At 42.5% G+C, this 16,932-nt stretch overlaps 1 protein-coding gene across 4 annotated transcripts in view; it reads right to left on the reverse strand.

The window, feature by feature from the left end:
- TLL2 (tolloid like 2) overlaps positions 1-16,932 on the reverse strand; it is an 83,879-nt gene that overhangs the window by 32,016 nt on the left and 34,931 nt on the right. For 2 of the 4 annotated variants that reach the window (XM_072339860.1, XM_072339861.1), the window contains exons 3-6: positions 6,513-6,587; positions 2,585-2,752; positions 844-961; positions 264-442 (exon numbers count right to left, since the gene is read on the reverse strand). In XM_072339860.1, coding sequence (XP_072195961.1) covers positions 264-442; positions 844-961; positions 2,585-2,752; positions 6,513-6,587 — 540 coding nt within the window. The other 2 variants (XM_072339862.1, XM_072339863.1) reach the window with 2 other exon arrangements.

Raw genomic sequence — 16,932 nt, forward strand, 5'->3', positions numbered from 1 at the left:
AACGGGAATAAACAAATCCCTTAGTTCTTCCAATTACTGGGGTCTGGAATTAAAGAAATGTCCTCCTATAACCCAACAACTCCAGCTGGACATCCCAAATCTCTATTCATACAACTATTTTCACCCCTTATTCTAGGCAAAGACTAGAAGTATTTCTTCTTCTCCATCCCAGTTCACAGACAGAAGAGTTTTGCACAAGCTCAGTAAGGAAGATTGTCACCCCATTCAAAAGCCAGGTGGAATAACCTGAAGTGCCATTTTACCTTGCTGTATGTTCTCTCTGATGATTGTGACATGCTGGTCTCTGTCTGGCCTTGTGTGCTCATGCCAGAAACCCACCACATGACCCAGCTCATGAGCCACAATACCAAACTTGTCACAGTTCTTTCCAATGGATATGGCCTGAGGGCCCCCTCCTCGGCGACCCACATATGAACAGCATCTGGAAAAGAAAACCCATAAACCCATGCTGTTCATCAGTGAATTGGTAAAGTCTGAGATAGGTACAGGCTAACAGCTTCATACACTATATGTATTTACATATGTAAGTATATGAGTGTATGCATATATGTTTCCATATACAACTACATATACATAACTGCATACGTAAGTGTATATACACACACATACACATAGGTGAATATGTAGTAAAAAAATATAAATAGCAACATCTGCAAAAATGCATGCATATACTTAAGTGTTATCCTAGGAAAAGGATCTGAAACAGAAAGATACCCCCCAAGTGGCTGTTATATTCTGGCCAGATCTAGACTTACAAAGCCGTTTGTAATGAAAGAGATGCCTGGAACTTAAATAGCTGCAGACACTGTATACATTACTTACCCACACGTTCTGTATGTGAACACAATGAAACTTTCTTCATCAGTTCTCTCCACAAACGTCACACAGGTGTGCTTCTCCCAGTGTCTCATAGCTTGCTTAAATATGGCTCTTTGGGTTCCTGAAAAAGAAATCCAAGAACAGCAAACAGTGAAGGCCTGGCTTTCAACAAAATGACTTCATAAGGATAGCCAATCTTTCCAATAGTCATCTCTATACCTCTAGACACCTATAACCATCTGGGATGATTTGCCTACTGTAGAACTAAGAACTAACTAACTGTATCATATTTTATCTTCCTGTATTTTATGAATTAAAAGCTCTAATAAAAACAGTAAACTTGGTTGAATACTGCATTGCTTCTGCATATAAGAAATGTCACCTCATTAGGTAAATGTTTCCCTAGCACTGCAGTTTGGTGCTCTGATCTGCGCACTAGCTATTCAGTGGTATGCTAGATTTGCTCACATTGTAACACAAAGTGACCACATATTTCAATGCCCAAGAATCTCGCATAAATGCTCCACAAAACTAAGGTAGAACTACTGTGAGATATTTTAAAATTAATAGCAAAAAGAATATTGGAGCTAGAGGTAGAACAGTCTTAGGGATAAAAATGGAGGTACAGAGAAACTGCTGGCCTGTACTTAAACTCAGAAACAGCTCAGGATTTGATTAGAGATACACTTGAGAAGTAGAGTCTCATACTAGCTCATACTTCTCATACTAGCAAGAAAATAGGTGACAGCACTTTACCTCCCCCAGGGCATAGGATACCTGCAGGGGTCTCTCAGCTGCATCCAGAACAGTCATACAGTCAGTTAGAAAGTGGTGCTCCAGAGCAGTATGTGTAGCTTCTGTGTACACAGGGCTACAGAGTAAGCTGCCACTCCCAAGAAGGACTGAAGAAGGGGGAAAGGTCAGAAGTACATCAGAAAGGCACATGGAATAGACAAGTTCCAAGGGGGATATTAAAATAAGGCAAAGCACCAAGCTGAATATAAATCAGAACTGCGCTATTAAGAGAGCTGCTTCTTACAGTCACCCAAACAGAAGGATGGCATTACATACTCTGTGTGGTTATAGCAGTGGAACACACACAACATAGAGCAGACTTTCTCAGACTCTGAAGGATGTGAGCAGCTGTTCTCTGACCAATGTATGAGACACCTGTGACTAGCAGGCTCCGCAATATTCTGCAAGGGTGCATGAACCCCTCCTTTACTATGAAGAGAACAGACCCTTCAACTAAAGCTTCACAGACTCCTTGCAGCACTTTAGAGACAAGTATGGGAAAGGATCTCTGTTAACTTGCTAAACAGGTCATGAGGATTGACCTAAGCTGACAGTAGGAGGAGAACTAGGGAAGAAAACCCACACTGTACAGAAGTGGTTATCAAAACGTGCCCTGCTCTTCCAACTGCAGAGGTCCCTTTCTGGAAACACAGGAGGTGACTGCAGTTCACAGATGTTGGTCGCTGAAGCAATCAAGAAAGTAGCCAAGTCACTTGTGCCAAGTCACTCAGTTATTTTTTGAATTCCAAACAAAGAATCATCTCTCCGTACACTTTAGTTTCAGACTCCCACAGTGCACAATTCCTTGCACAATCCCATTGCCCACCAACATGCCTCAGGAAAAAGGCTCTCAAAAACCCAAACTGTTTGTGAGAAAACTGCTCCTGAGATCTCCTATGCATTTTGAGACACACCTGAGCAAACAGGGAGCAACATTTTCACTACTGACCAGTGAAATTTCCTCCGATCACATAGGGGATGACTCCCCCAGGCCAGATCCTCTCAGCCCTGGATGTGGTTGCCCTGCGTACTCTGTGAGAAGAGCGCGCATCCATCCCAGACTCAGCTTTATACTCCTTCTTCAGGTTCCTCACAAGCGTTGTGTTCTGCCTGCCGTCTGCAAGACAGAGTGAGAACACTGTTTAAATCCTCTCTAGTTTCAGGTACAGCTCTCAGGTAAATACCCTGGAACTTCAGAAAAACAGAAAAGGCAAGATGTTAGTCCAAGTCAGAAGGCATAGCCAGATTTGTCAGTGATATGTTTGGGACTTAGAAACAGTCTCTGGAAATCTAGCCCTTCTTCTTGTGCAGAATCACTACACATTATGCAAATATACGAGAAATGTGTAAAGGGACACCCCTGCTGTATCCAGCACCCTGCTTTACCAAACAGCAACTTCAGAGATGGGGACACAGCACTTCTTTCGAGAGTAGTGGGAGGATGGAGGTCAAATAAATCCAATGGTTTCTGCGTTTTCTCAGCGCGCTGCACTCATTCAAATCTGCAGTGAAAGGCTTATCCTGGCAGGTCTAGCTTTACAATGGTAAGAATAACACATCGAGGGGGCCTTTGAAAAAGAGGATAGACATTTGCTGAAACTTAAGGATAAAAGGTATTACATGTAATCATTTGTTTTCACATACCAGATCTCAAATGGTGTGGAAACACATACAGATCACACAGTCAGTGCTGAAGAAAGGATGTTTGGGGCTGTCAAAGCTGGTGCATGCTAATCTTAGTGCAAATCTTTATGCTGAACATTTTCATTTTAATGAAAGGAAGTAAAAACGTAAGAGGAAAAACAGAACAGATTCTCATTAAATTGGCTGTATGGTGCTCAGTACTGGCCACAGAACCAGAGATTGAATGAAGATTTATTCAGGCTTCCAGGCAATCCCTGTACCTTGCCTTGTATTTATGCCACTGTCGTGTGCTTGGGTAGCAGTTGCCTAAAAGATTTGCTGTTTTGATGCAGCGTGGGCCTGACATGGGAGAAAACTCCTTTCACTCAATGTAGTCCTGGCTGTACACCTCATCTTTGCTATGCTATGGGAGAGCCCAGACTTCAGAACAGCCTTATCTACTATCATCTTTAAGGATTTGATAATCTGTGGTTCTTAGATGTTCTCCACTAATGTATCACCGAGCTGGCCCATGAAATGAACTTGGGCAAGGAAATAAGAGAACAGAGGGCAGGGGTTGCTACAGTGGCAGAGAGCCCTGGCCAAAGGAGTCACATCAACAAGAACTCCTTTCTCACCTGAAGAACTGCTGACAGTTTCTCCCTGGTGCTGGCAAGCCTTTCTGAAGCTCCAGGATGAAGAATCTAAGTTGCAGTTGTGGTATCTCGTATGGAAATCAATGAGACCGGCTACAACTTTGATTCTCAAGTTAAGGACATGTGTTGCTAGGTTATGAAAATACAAGCCCCACTGAACCCTTTCACCTACATTTAGATGCACTGCTAAGAGCCTCTTCTCCCATTCATCCTTTCAGCAGAAACATGGGTAAGCACACCATTACTGTTTTGATCCCCTCAACCTTAACAACAGGAAAGAAATTAAGGTAGTACAGAGAGATGAAAGTAATGAACTTCAAACCCTTCTTCCTGCCTCATACAGCTCTGCCCATCCCACTGGAGGCTATACCCTCAGGTGCAGGATAAAGCAATAGCTTGCTTTTTGTTCCATTTAATTCCAGAGCACCATTCCCAGCATGCTAGCTGCACTCTTTCAGACACTGTCCCATGCCCAAACTGGCTGCTAGACCCTGCAAGGTAGATGCTGTAATGTTGGGGGCAGTTACCATAATGGAATAAGAATTGTCCTCCCTTTCTTCACATTCATCTATCCCACGAAACTACTACTGTGGCATTTAAAGGCCACAGCTGAAAGAAGGAAAAGGATCTTGCCAGAGAAAAGGTCTTATAGATACATGTTTCCCAGTCAGAAACTGTTCCTCAAGCTGCCATAGATTCCCGTGAATTTGCACACTGACAACTCCTACCAGTAAAGACAAATGAGGAGTCATCTGCCCAGTGCTTTTCTGCATGTTGTGTGGTAGAAGTTCTGCAAAGGAAATTCAGGTTCTGCCTTTCTGCAGCACAAACTTTTCCATTCCTCACCAACAATACAACCTCTTGGATGAATTCTTAGCAGCAGTCCTAGCTCTTGACACCCTACCTCCTAAAGCATTCTGCTATTTATCATTTATATTTACTGGACTCTTGAAGAAGCCTGACTGAAAGGAAAACAGCAGGTGCATTATCACCAGCGGATGGAAGAAACCTGGACAGAATGCTTTTAAGCACAGCTTTCAGTCACAGCCATGTTGCATACACAGGAAAGATTTCTTCAGTGGAAGATAAAGCTATGCAGCTTTTCTAATTCTTAGTCTACATGGGCATAATCTCTTTAACAGACTAGTACTGTTGCTAAGCCTAACACAACTGAGATTCTTTCCAAAATCCATTCCTTCCTCCCTCCATGATGAATATCACCAACCTCAGAGGTTTCCACAAACCACCTATGGATCTGAGACTCCATACAGTGAATGCAACCCATGTAGCACCCTGAATCTGCAGCATGCTGCAGAACACTCCTTATCGATCTATTAAACTTACTTATGGGTTTCAGACTCATTTGCCTGGGAAACAGTCAGACAAGCACTGACATAAGTATTTTTCTTGAGAGTTCTTGCCAACTGTGCCATTACTTAAGGCCTGCCAGAATTTCAGGAGATAAGAGCAGCTGTGACACGGGAATGAAGAACTGGGCTACAAACATATCTCTCATGAATGTAGACAACACACCATACTGCAGACTGAAGTGCTGTGTGGCCTCTGCCTTTATGGCCTATGAAGGGGAAACATCAACCCCTGCTGCACTCAGTGGGTTGCAAACATCAGCAGGACAACACTGTGCAAATACCTGTGATTTCACAAGTTGAAACTGTTCCTGTAAGTAATACCTTCCCTATAAGAGAGGGAGAAACCAATTGCAAAACTTTGCTTAGGTGATATCACAGCTTCAGGTAAACAGAAGTACAAAACAATTCAGATGAAATATCCCAGCAGCAAGAAGCAGCCAGGTAGTACTACAAACTCTGCTCCAGAGTAAAATGGGTTTTACAGACCCAGAAAAACTCATGACATCCTACATGTACTGGTCTGGTGGGATGGAGTTAAGTTTCTTCATAGTAGCCCTACATGATGCTGTATGGAATTTGCAGATAAAATAGTGCTAACAATATGTAAACTTCCTGGCTATTGCTGAGGTGCTTGCACAGCATCAAGGCTTTCTTTTTCTCATTTTTCTGAGTCACCTTTAATTCTTTAAGTGAGCAAGAGGTAGAATAGGATGCAGCTAGAACAGCTGACCCAAATTGGTCAAAAGGATGTTCCATTCCATCTGACATCACGCTCAGCAATAAAAACTATAGGATTGCCTCTTCCAAGGTAGACATTGCTCAGAAACTAGCTGGGCATTGATCTGCTTCTGGGAGGGAATGAGTGAGTGCTTTTACATCACCTGGTTTGGGGACTTTTTGCCCCTTCCTTCACTGATTAAACTGTCTTTAAAGTTGTCTTGTTTTTTTCCCCTCTTTCTGTTCTTTACCCCTCTGACTGGTGGAAGGGCAAAGCCAGTGATCTCAAGCATGGATGCTTGGCTGCTGGCTGGGGTCAACCCATCACATCACAAAAGGCAAATTCACCCTTGCAGAGCGTTCACCCACACTAGTAAATGAAGATGCCTGGGAACAGCTAGTCTCCCAAGCATGCATGCACACACCCATGCACAGGACAAAGGTTTGTTTTACAGGGGATAAAAAAAGTAAATAAAAGATACCCAAAGGTCTGGGTGGGGTACCACATTACCCGTTTTAACTGCTTTTTTACTATCGGTTGAGGTGGAGTTCTCACTTGGCTCAAAAGACTGCTCTCCCAGGCCTCCTGCAAAAGAAAAAACAACAGAGATTTCATGTTGTATGTTGGCAGAGCTCTGACATAGGAAGCACAACAGATGGCAGTGAGGCCATCTGTGGGTCTGCTGGCTGCAGAAACTGGCTGCTATGCCTCCACCAGGAGCAGTAACTATCAACCTGATAAAACAGGGCTCTTTTCCTGGATTTCTTCCCAGCCTACAGAGATACCTCTCAATTCATTACCATTCTGTGCTTTACTTTTCCCCAAGTACTGAAAAGGCAAAGCATTTCTCCTAGGGAAGGTTTTCCATTCTGCAAAGATCAGCTTCACCAAAGGTGAAGAACTGTAGACAGTAGAGAAGCTTTGACAGTGAGCCACTGAACACAGAACCAACACAGAAAACCAGCCCAGCATATCTTTGGCAGGAAAGCTTGCCACAGTAGGAAGAAAAACTCAAAAATCATGCCTAGGGTGAGATGGCATAGCATATGAGGCAGCAAGATGTATAACAAATTAAATGTGCTTTGAGACTACATCCACAGTCTTAAGGTGGCAGCTCTGACACCATCACTGTTGTCACCCTCCCTCCATACCCATCTTGTTATTGAGGGCACCCCTGTGAGAAGAGAAGTTGAGTAGGCTGATTTCTGAAAAAGTACCAGTAATTTTCAGTCTTGATGGCAAGGTAGAGCAGGAAGAACACAAACTACCAAATACAAAACAGAGTACTGTTATGCATACAGCACTTCTAGATGCTCTGTAGAAGCTCCAAGAGAGGTGTCCCACTTTCAAGAGAGATGGAATCCTTCCAGCCTTGCAACAGTCTTGCTTTGCCAGCTGGAAAAGATTCCTCTTGCTCTGGAACTGGCTTCTTGCAAATCCCCCTCCAGTCCCTCCAAGTGGGCAAGGACAAGGATGTCTCATCCTGCTCTTAAGCGGAGGGAAAGGGTGACTAGATTTCATTGGCCCTTTACACAGGTCAACATCCCTGACACCTGGGAAGAGGGCTGAGAGGGACTCTAATTCTATCTCTCCAAAAATATATTAGTAGCTATACCTCTTCCAATTCTACCTCTCCAACATTATATTACTAGCACTAATTAAAAGACTGGGGAACAGATGATGGAAGACAGCAATAAAATGAAACAGGAAAATAAAATATCCAGACTCTCAGCTGACTATAGGTTAAACCTTTGTGGTCCAAGAGACTCACTAAATCAGGGAATTGTCTCTCAAAGGAAGTGCATAATGTAGCAGAGCTTGACTGGACAAAAGCCACTAGATGTGTGAACAGGAACAAGCCTGATTCAACAAGATAGATTGCTCTGAACTCTATCGCTCTTTTCTAGCTTTAATGTCCCATCCTAACATTTCCCTTTGTTTTCTTTCATGCCCAGTCCTCCTCACTTCCTTAAGCCCAAGCTCAACAAAAGTTGCTTCTCAGTTAAATTTAGGTCCCCAGGACTTTTAACCCTCCCAGAGTATGCTATTCTTCACACAACATCCCATTCCATTTAAAGGAAACCCTAACCAGTCATTCACCACCAGAATTAAGGCATGTGGTCTCTGCTGAAGCAAAGGATAATTTTGTACTTTCAAACAAATGCAGCTTGCAGTCACAAACAGATTGCTTCTTAATTGAAATCGGGAGGTGAATTATATGGTGAATTAGGAAAAAAGAACAACTCTGTATTTAGTGAATTGTTCTCCTAAAGGGGAACTGTATGGGATTGAATTGCAAATAATGTCACCAAACTCTACAGCTGGGCCCCCTCTCCTGCACCCAAGCTGCTGACCTCTGCTGAGCAGCAGTGTCATTTGCACAGACTGTTTTTCCAAGCCATGAGCGCATTCTTTCCCAGAGATCAGTGCAAACCTTGGTTTCTTATGCAAAGGGGATGTTTGAATAAACTAGTGTGACTAATGAAATCTAAAACATCTTTGCATATTTTCTCTCATTGTAGCCCATGAAAAGGGAGAGCTCTGTGCAAAGGCCAGATATTGGTGTGCAGATGCACCACATATTTTCAAGTGCTATTAATCACACTAGGAAAGACAGGGAGTAACTACACCCTTCTCTCCCACTAGGATGTTTTGGAATCATATGTGAGAATCTTGGGAGATTCTGTTCTGATTCATATGGGCTTTTAGATATTTCCTATCCTTGTGATATCAAAACACATCCCAAGGATTAAGGCAACTTGACACTTAGCCGTCTCTCCTTATTCATCCCAAGAGAAGGATAACACCTGATCCAGGCAATACAAAAATAAGTAACATGCTCATATCGATAAATAAGGAAACCAAGGAATGAACCCTGTATCTGAAAGCAGCTGCACATATATTACGGGCAATGTGCAGGACCTGTTGCCTCCTCAGTAAGTCCCTTAAAACCTCAACTTCCAATTAGACTATTCTGTTATGCCAAAGAGTGCAGTGGATTCCAGCCATTGCTACTCCAGAGCAGGAAGCACCCATGTATTCTGGCCTATTATCACTAGAACCAATGAAAAAGAGCATTCAGATGTTCAGTTTGGCACAATGGTCTGTGAAAAGCCCATATTGCTAAAAAGAAGGTAGGCCTTAAGGTAACCTTATAACACAAGCAAAACAGGATTGACTTTCTGTTGTTTTGTTGTTGTTCTGGTTTTGTTTTTTGTTTTTTTCCTTTATTTGTTTTTTAAAAACATACCCAGCAGTTAATAAGCCCTTCAAAATCACTTCCATCCTCAGTATTTCCTACCTGCTGCTGTGTCAGACAAGCTCCCCATCCTGACTTCAGATTTGTCTGCTTCTCCCACAACGAGGAATGACACAAATTTTGTTCGATCATGCCTCTACACAAGGAGCAGTACTGGATCCCCCTAAGCTCTTTTAACTCCCACACTTCTATGATTCTACCCTTACTAACAGTCCATTGGAATTAACAGCAACAACCCCAGCTAGGCATTGCTGGACTTCCTTACTAGATAACTCAGTTTCCATGCATAATTAGACAAAGACAAAAGATTCTCTACCCAGCCTGAAATATTTCACCTTCTACCTTGAGCACACTCACAACAATTAGTTTTTCTGTTCCCCACAGATCAGCATTATCAAGGGAGCTTGCCTGACTTAAAAAAAACTTCCAGAAGCTTAAATGCACCATAAATCTGAGTTAAATCCATAATGCTCACAGTCCTGGCTAAAGAACAGGTGTCCAATTTGTTTGCAAAAGCTACAGAGGCAGCGTGAGGTGGTAAGTAAGGGTCCAGTGAAGCAGAAAGCAGCCGGCTGTGGCATTGCTGGGAAGAAAGCATTTTCTCCACCTCTTCCAGAAAAGGAAAATGAAAACCCAGTTTTTCTTAAAGGAGTCCAAGTTGCTCAGCTGAGACCAAAATAAAAGACAGCAGATTAAGAGAGCAAGAGAGAGTATAAAGTGTGCCAAGGGTCAGATCAAAACTATACTTTTTGCAGTTTCCTTCTGTCACTAGCACAGGCAAAAAGACAATCTGAAGAAACAACAGAAAGCAGAGTCCATATGGTCATATCGTCTATGAGAGAGGGTGGGACAGGGACACCTTAGTAATTGGTTAGACTTTCTTGCAAACTTGTCTTTTACAAGATGCAGCTTAGGGTTGAGAATATTTACTGTTCTATGCATTCTGCTTTCTTTTGTTGTTCTAAAACCCAAACAGTCTGATATACTGAAGAGGGGGCAATCAGATCCCTTACTAAACTAAGCTTCTGTGCTTGCTTGTGGTTGATCAAAAACTACACAGGCCTTCTTGTTTGCCAGAGGAGAGGAAAACCAGGCAAAGATGTTAAGCAGTCTAACAGTGAATTGGGATCTTGCACACTGTGAGACATCCTGCAGTGCCACAAATCTGCTTGAGGGGCAGCTAACTTTTAAAACATTGTAACAACACCCATCTTCAAGTTTTTACCTGAAAGCACTACTCAGGAGCCACGTGGCTCCACTTAGAATCACAGGAGAAACAATCCTTTGTGAGATACTGGAATATCCATCTAGAATTCAAGTTTAAAACTGTATGATTGTCAAGAAGAACCGTAGGTGCCTGAAAACTGGCAGATTAAAAACACAAAGTATTCCAACAAGGAAAATTGGATGGGATGAAGCTTCCAACACCTTCCTATTTTTCCCAAGAAGATAGACCAGATACCATTAAAAAATAAATAAATAAATAAATAAATAAATGAATAAATAAATAAAAATCAAACCTCCTTACCACATAGTTCCTGGCCAGGATAACTTTTTCTCTCCAGGCCAGTGAAGATTCTCTCCACCACATTCATGCAATCTCCTCTTCTTTCCCTGTTCACTTCTCACATGGAAGAACTGCACCATAACTGAACGTGGGCAGCAGCTGCAGCCATGATGCATGTCACCTCCATTGAGGACAAGGGAGGCATCAGCAAAACCTGAGAACTTAGGTTATCCTGTTTTTCTAATTTAGAAGAGAATGGCTGTACACATAATTATCACGGACTAAGTCCCAGCAACAAGAATTCAAGTACATGATATTATGAAGAAGGAAAAGGCATTTTGGGGCCTTGAACACAATCAAGGAAGAATGTGTCAAATAAATAAAAAATTAAAAAATTTAAAAAAAAAAAAAAAGGTGATTAACAGCTTTATTTCACCTTTCCGTATCCTAGAGTTCTTCACCTTTAGTAGCCACATTCAATAGAGGTGTTAATCAAATTCCACAGTTGAAACTTCGTATTTCAAACAAACTACAGCAAAGCATCAACAAGAAAGCAAGAAGTACAGGCAACATTAAACACTCATCCCTTCTCAGAGCTTCAGTTCTGGTTAACTGCCGTATTATCATCATCAGAGAAGCATATGGAAGAACAGGCTGAGACAAATGATGTTACACTCTGCTTTTTAATTTCCTCATTAACCAGGGGTCAACAACTTTCTAGGGCAGTCAAAGCCCTTTATTGCACTGGATTTTTTTAACTGCAGAGAAAGTGATGATTTTATTAAAACAAACTCTGTTGGGAAAATGCATTCAGAATGCAGAACAGATGTTTCCCAGAGATGGTAAAGAGTCTGTAGCAAGAACTTTTTGTAACCCTCAGGGCTCTAGAGAATTGAACAAATTATTTGAGATAGCCTTTTAGCATTTCCCAACAATGAAATAGCTAAAAGTTCCTTAAATTTGAAGAAAAATAAATTAAGGAGAAAAATTCTGAACTACAAATCCCTTGCAGGAATCTGTTTTTCACATTCGGAGTAAGCTGACTAGCTGCAGTAACTTAGGAGAGTCCCAGGGTTCAGAAGCTTGACAAGCAGATGTGTCATCTCTGCATTAGCTCTGCAAATGCTTGTGCGGAACTAAGACACCAGCCTCTGAGGAAAGCTCGCAAGAGGAAGGTGAACATAGTTAAGCAAATGCAGAGCTGCCAAAAACATGAGCTGTAGAGCACTTAATGCACCATGCCCTCCGTCTGGCCATCCCCTGTATCACGTTAGCACCAGCACTGTAGGAGACCACTGGCAGCATCATTCCCCAACATCTTGTGTTCTCCCTCTGCGCTCTGTGGTTTTCTGGAAGTGTCTGTATCATTTTTATACTGTGATACATCTTTAAAAATAAGACTTTGCAAGAACTGTGAGAACCTGAACCAACCTCACTACCAGTATTTCAAGCAAGAGTCAATGAACAATAATACTCTGTGGAAACACAGGAGGACTGGGAAGATCAGAAGGTCTTTCCTGAAGGCAATTTACAATTACCTCTGCCCCCCAGGGGAAAAAAATATACAGATTGAAGGGAAAGTCTGTGCCATATCACTGATTTTTCCCAGAGTCCTGCAAGATGCTGGCTTACAGTGCTTAGACAAATGACAACTGAAATCCAAAGTGAGTACACAAGTGCTTCGGTCACATCTATGTTCCTGCTGTACAACAAGGTTCATAGACAGAGTGTAACTTCTCCCCTCCCAGCACACTGAAGTAGTAATGCACAGCACCAACTACTGGCGTGTTGCATTAGACTTCCTGCAAATCCAATAGATCAAGCTCTAACAGGCACCTGCCTCTCCATGACACCCCTCTTGATTCATAGTAATTATTTGCCTACCTACTTCTCCTCTGAAAGGGAAGAAAAGCAGAAGTGAACTTTTGGATGGATAAGGAAATGGTAAGAGCTGGCTTGGGTTCACCCACTGCTGTGCAAACAGTACAAATACTCCTTCCCCCCCACCCCCCTTTCTGCTAACAACACCTTACCTCTGACCTGCACGGTCTAATTGCTTCAGTCATACTGCTCTCTGGGCCTCTGCAGGCACAGCCACACACAGCTTTCTGTGCTCCTTGCAGCATCCCCTTACCCCATTCTAGCTGTGGGTTCCCATGCATAGCCAGCCAGCTCTGCTCCCACTGAGCCTTCCTAATCCTTTTGTTTTCCCCTTACCTTGTTTATACTGGAGAAAAATTAACTCCAAATGAAAACACTACACTGGAAACTAAATTATGTTTGAATGCAATTAAACCCCGTTCAAAGGGAATGCGTGATGTAAGCATAAGTAACTTTCTTCCAGCTTGCTCTCTGCCTAGATATTCAAACACTCCCAGTCCTTGTGGCTTCTTGGAGACCTTTTGGTGCCTTTTTACCCTCTGAAGACTGTGACGTATGTAACAGACCCAAAGACCTTGAGTAAATACAGTAGAGAAACATCATCTGCTTAGTTACATGCCAGCTCTGCTACAGCTTATTTAAAGGACATTTCAATTGACTGCCAGCAGCAAGGAAACAGAGTCACAAGCCAGAGCTGAGAAGATAGCACAAGAGGGGCCAGGTATGGGGCTCAAAAGGCTTACAGAGCACAAACGTGATGATTGCTGGGCAGCCTCAGGTCAACTCTGGTCCCAGGACCCAGCAGGTCCCTGCATACACCCCAGATGTGAACAGAAGCAGCAGGACTTGCTCAGCCAGGGTACCTCATTAGCCTCCCACCATGTACCCAGGAAGGCTCTGCAGGCTAAGGGGAATGAGACCATGATAGGTAGCAAGCAGACCTTGAGCAACAGAGAAGCCAGCAACACCATATTGCTTCTCAGCATGCTGAAGGGATTCAGAACACCTGGGTCAAGCTTCAGATATTGCCATTCAGAGGCTTTCCTACCAAGCTCCCAAAGGGCTGGCAGCAGCCTTGTAAATGCAGATGGATTGAGTCATATAACTTCTGACTATGAAGTTTCCCAACAGAGGTTTATGGCTGAGTAGGGTGGGTGTGAGTCCTTGCCCCGCAAGGTAAAGTAGCGGACAGTACCTCATAGAGCATACCTTCACCCACCTCCTGCAATCAGCTTTCTCCCAGGTCCCTTCTACAGATAACCCCTGGCAAGGAAGCATGCAGATAAAGGAGACTCAAAAAAGCCCTGAACCTCAGCAAAATCTTTTCTGAGCACATGGCCAGCTGCTGCTGCTGATGGAGGCATGGATTTCATTTGCCATAGCCATAAGGCCAGAAGCTAAGAACTCAGCAGGTCACAGCTCAGCCAGCCCCAGTTGTCAGCAAGGACATACAGTACTGAGAAAAGAAGTACTGCCTCAGGAGCACAGACCTTTATTTTCATAGAGGACCTATGCATGGTGTCCCCCCATTCCTCATGCTGTCTTTCAGCTCCATGGAGAAACAGATGCCTGAATTATTTGCAGTCATTAAAAAAAACAAACAACAGAAGAACAAAACAAAACAACAAAAACCAAAACCAAACAAACAAGAAACAACACACAAGCCAGCAGAAGAGTTGGAATGTAAGTGGCAAAAGCTTTCTTCACCACAGCAGACTTCCACACCAAGATCTTCTGGCAGAGAAGCTACGCAGTTCAGCCCAGGGACAGCTGCATTTCAGTGGAAGAGATGAACTGGAGGAAAAGCAACTCAAATCTCAACTCTGCCACAAACCCACTGTAGGATTCAGCATCTCCATCAGTTTTAAGATGAGTGGTGAATCCCTTGCAAACACCGCTTTCTAAATCTCACGCTTCTCTTTAGGACAGCTCTAAAAAGTGAAACAGCAGGATAATCTGAATATTTCCTTTTGCCTCTGATCTTTGTCCTGGAGAAACTTGTTACTCGTTCCTGAAGGTTGTTCAAGTTGCCATCTGACCTTAGAACTACAGCAGCAAGCACAGTACAGCATTTCAGCCTAAAACTAATTTGCTTTCTTTCCCCACTTGACAGCTGAATAAATACTTTGTCCTTGCCATTTGAAAAGGGGAGCTGCAGTGAAGTTTTTTTGTCCACTGTAGCTATAAAAGCCTGCCTTCTTTCCAAATTAGACCTGAGCAAGCAGCTCAAAGCGAACACATTTATTCCACAAACGTAATCTTTTTCTGTTCACAATCAACCATGAGCAGTTTACAGCTTTTTCTGCTTTACTCATTATTTGCTATTATTTATGAAGTCATTTTGGTTGTTGATGATTTCTTGGACATGGCCCACTATTTCACTGAATAGAGTGAGTAACTTTTATTTTGTGGGCACAGCAACATCCTTGTTTTAGAGTGCCTGAAGATCAAAGCATCTAAGCTGGCCTCCCAGAGCCACCGGCCTGCAATGGCTTCTCTCATAGCTTCTTAGATCTTAGTCTTTCACTGACCACTTCTACCTCCAAATTCATTTACTAAAACACTCACAGGATTGACAAAGCAGCCTATGCAGCTGAGACAAACTCAATTTTTCATTCAAGCAAGTATTCAAGGAAATTAAGCACTTGCCAGCTCTGAAACAAATGCATGATTTAGGCAATTCCATTGTTATTGGCTCAGTACTGACAAATCTTACAATTAGGGTAATGGATTTAACTTCCAGAGCAATTTCCATACAGATAAACTGATCTCAAGTGCATTTGCCCATGTGTTCCCTGAATCACAGTTAATTCATATAAAGCTATTTAATAACCTCCACTTAAACACAAAAGACTATTCAGACTCCTCTGACACCAGTGAAAGGAAAGGCTTCCAAGTGTGTTAAACCAGCTGTAGACAAGATCTAAAGAAAATTTAATTAAGAGCAATCAAGAGCAAGACAGTTGCAAACATAAATCAGATGTAATGAATGCTGTACATCCTAAATGGTTAATAATGCCCTCTTGCACCAATTTCCAGGTACCTAAGACCTGTCCAAAAAGAGAACCTAGAGGACTGGCAAATCCATGGGGCTGGGAGCCAAAGGCAGAAGCTAAGACATGCAAGGAACAACAGAGATCCAGCACTGCCTGTGCAGTGATGTATGCTGCAACTACCGCTCAGATTTAGAGATATACCAAAATCAGTGCAAACTGGCTTCCTATTTTATTTCTGAAATACACAAATTAAAGATGTGTTTATTATAACGTAAGCACCAAAGTTTCTACTAAAAATAGATAAGTGGCAGAGTTAGAAATATATGAAACATTTGGGAGGTTTTGTTACAATGTGGAACACACTTTAATACGAGTAAAACTGCAGAGTTTAAAATCACTGGGGAAAAAAAAAACACAACAACAACAACAAACTATGTAAAGGTGAATAAAATCACTTATTTTGACAGGTGGGAGCCTACCATTCAAAAACCTTGATTTCAGGGAACAGTGCATTTCCAATAAGCCCTTTGTGTGCATGTGACCAGTTGCCAATGGGAACCTAGCCAAGAGGGAAAAACAAACATTTAGCTCCAAGGGGAATGCAGAGCAAGTAGTAGGGCTGTACTGTTCAGGCTGTGCTCCAGCAAGAGCCAGATAGTATGTTCACTTATTGCTTGGGATATCTTTTAACCTGTCCTAAAGGACAAACACTAGCAAGCTTAACAGCTTGTATCAAAAAGAGATACGCACACAGATGGACTGAGCCATCAGATAGGCCCCCTGAATAAAGATATTCTATCTGCAAATAATCCCAGTTCATGTGAGAATTAAAATCAGAGATCCCTGGTTTGTCACAGGGGAAAAGAAACAACTAAGAGGAAGTCCTGAAAATAGAAAAGCCACAAGGTGACCAGAGGCATCCCAAAAGGTAAAACAGAAGAGCAGCCTGTTGCAGAGATTAGCCTTGCGCAGACCTGGTGAAACAGCAGAGGTGCCACCTGCAGTTTTACAGCATGATCAGAATAAAAGGGCTTCACAAGAAACCGATATGTGCCAACAAAACAACACCCCACTTTTACTGATAGAAGGTACAATTCAGAACTCCTCTTCGCTTGATTCACCAAACAATAATTTTCTTGCACTGGACTCATGAATTTGATGCCACAGCCTCTGGCCATCCAGGGCAGCCTCCATCCCAACATTAGTTATTAAGTACTTTATGTGGTTCAAAGCCAATTCCCACTCTAATTTCAGTAAAATCCCTGGGATCAAACATATCCAACTGCA

Source organism: Excalfactoria chinensis, chromosome 6 (assembly GCF_039878825.1).
Source record: "Excalfactoria chinensis isolate bCotChi1 chromosome 6, bCotChi1.hap2, whole genome shotgun sequence".
Taxonomy (NCBI): Eukaryota; Metazoa; Chordata; class Aves; order Galliformes; family Phasianidae; genus Excalfactoria; species Excalfactoria chinensis.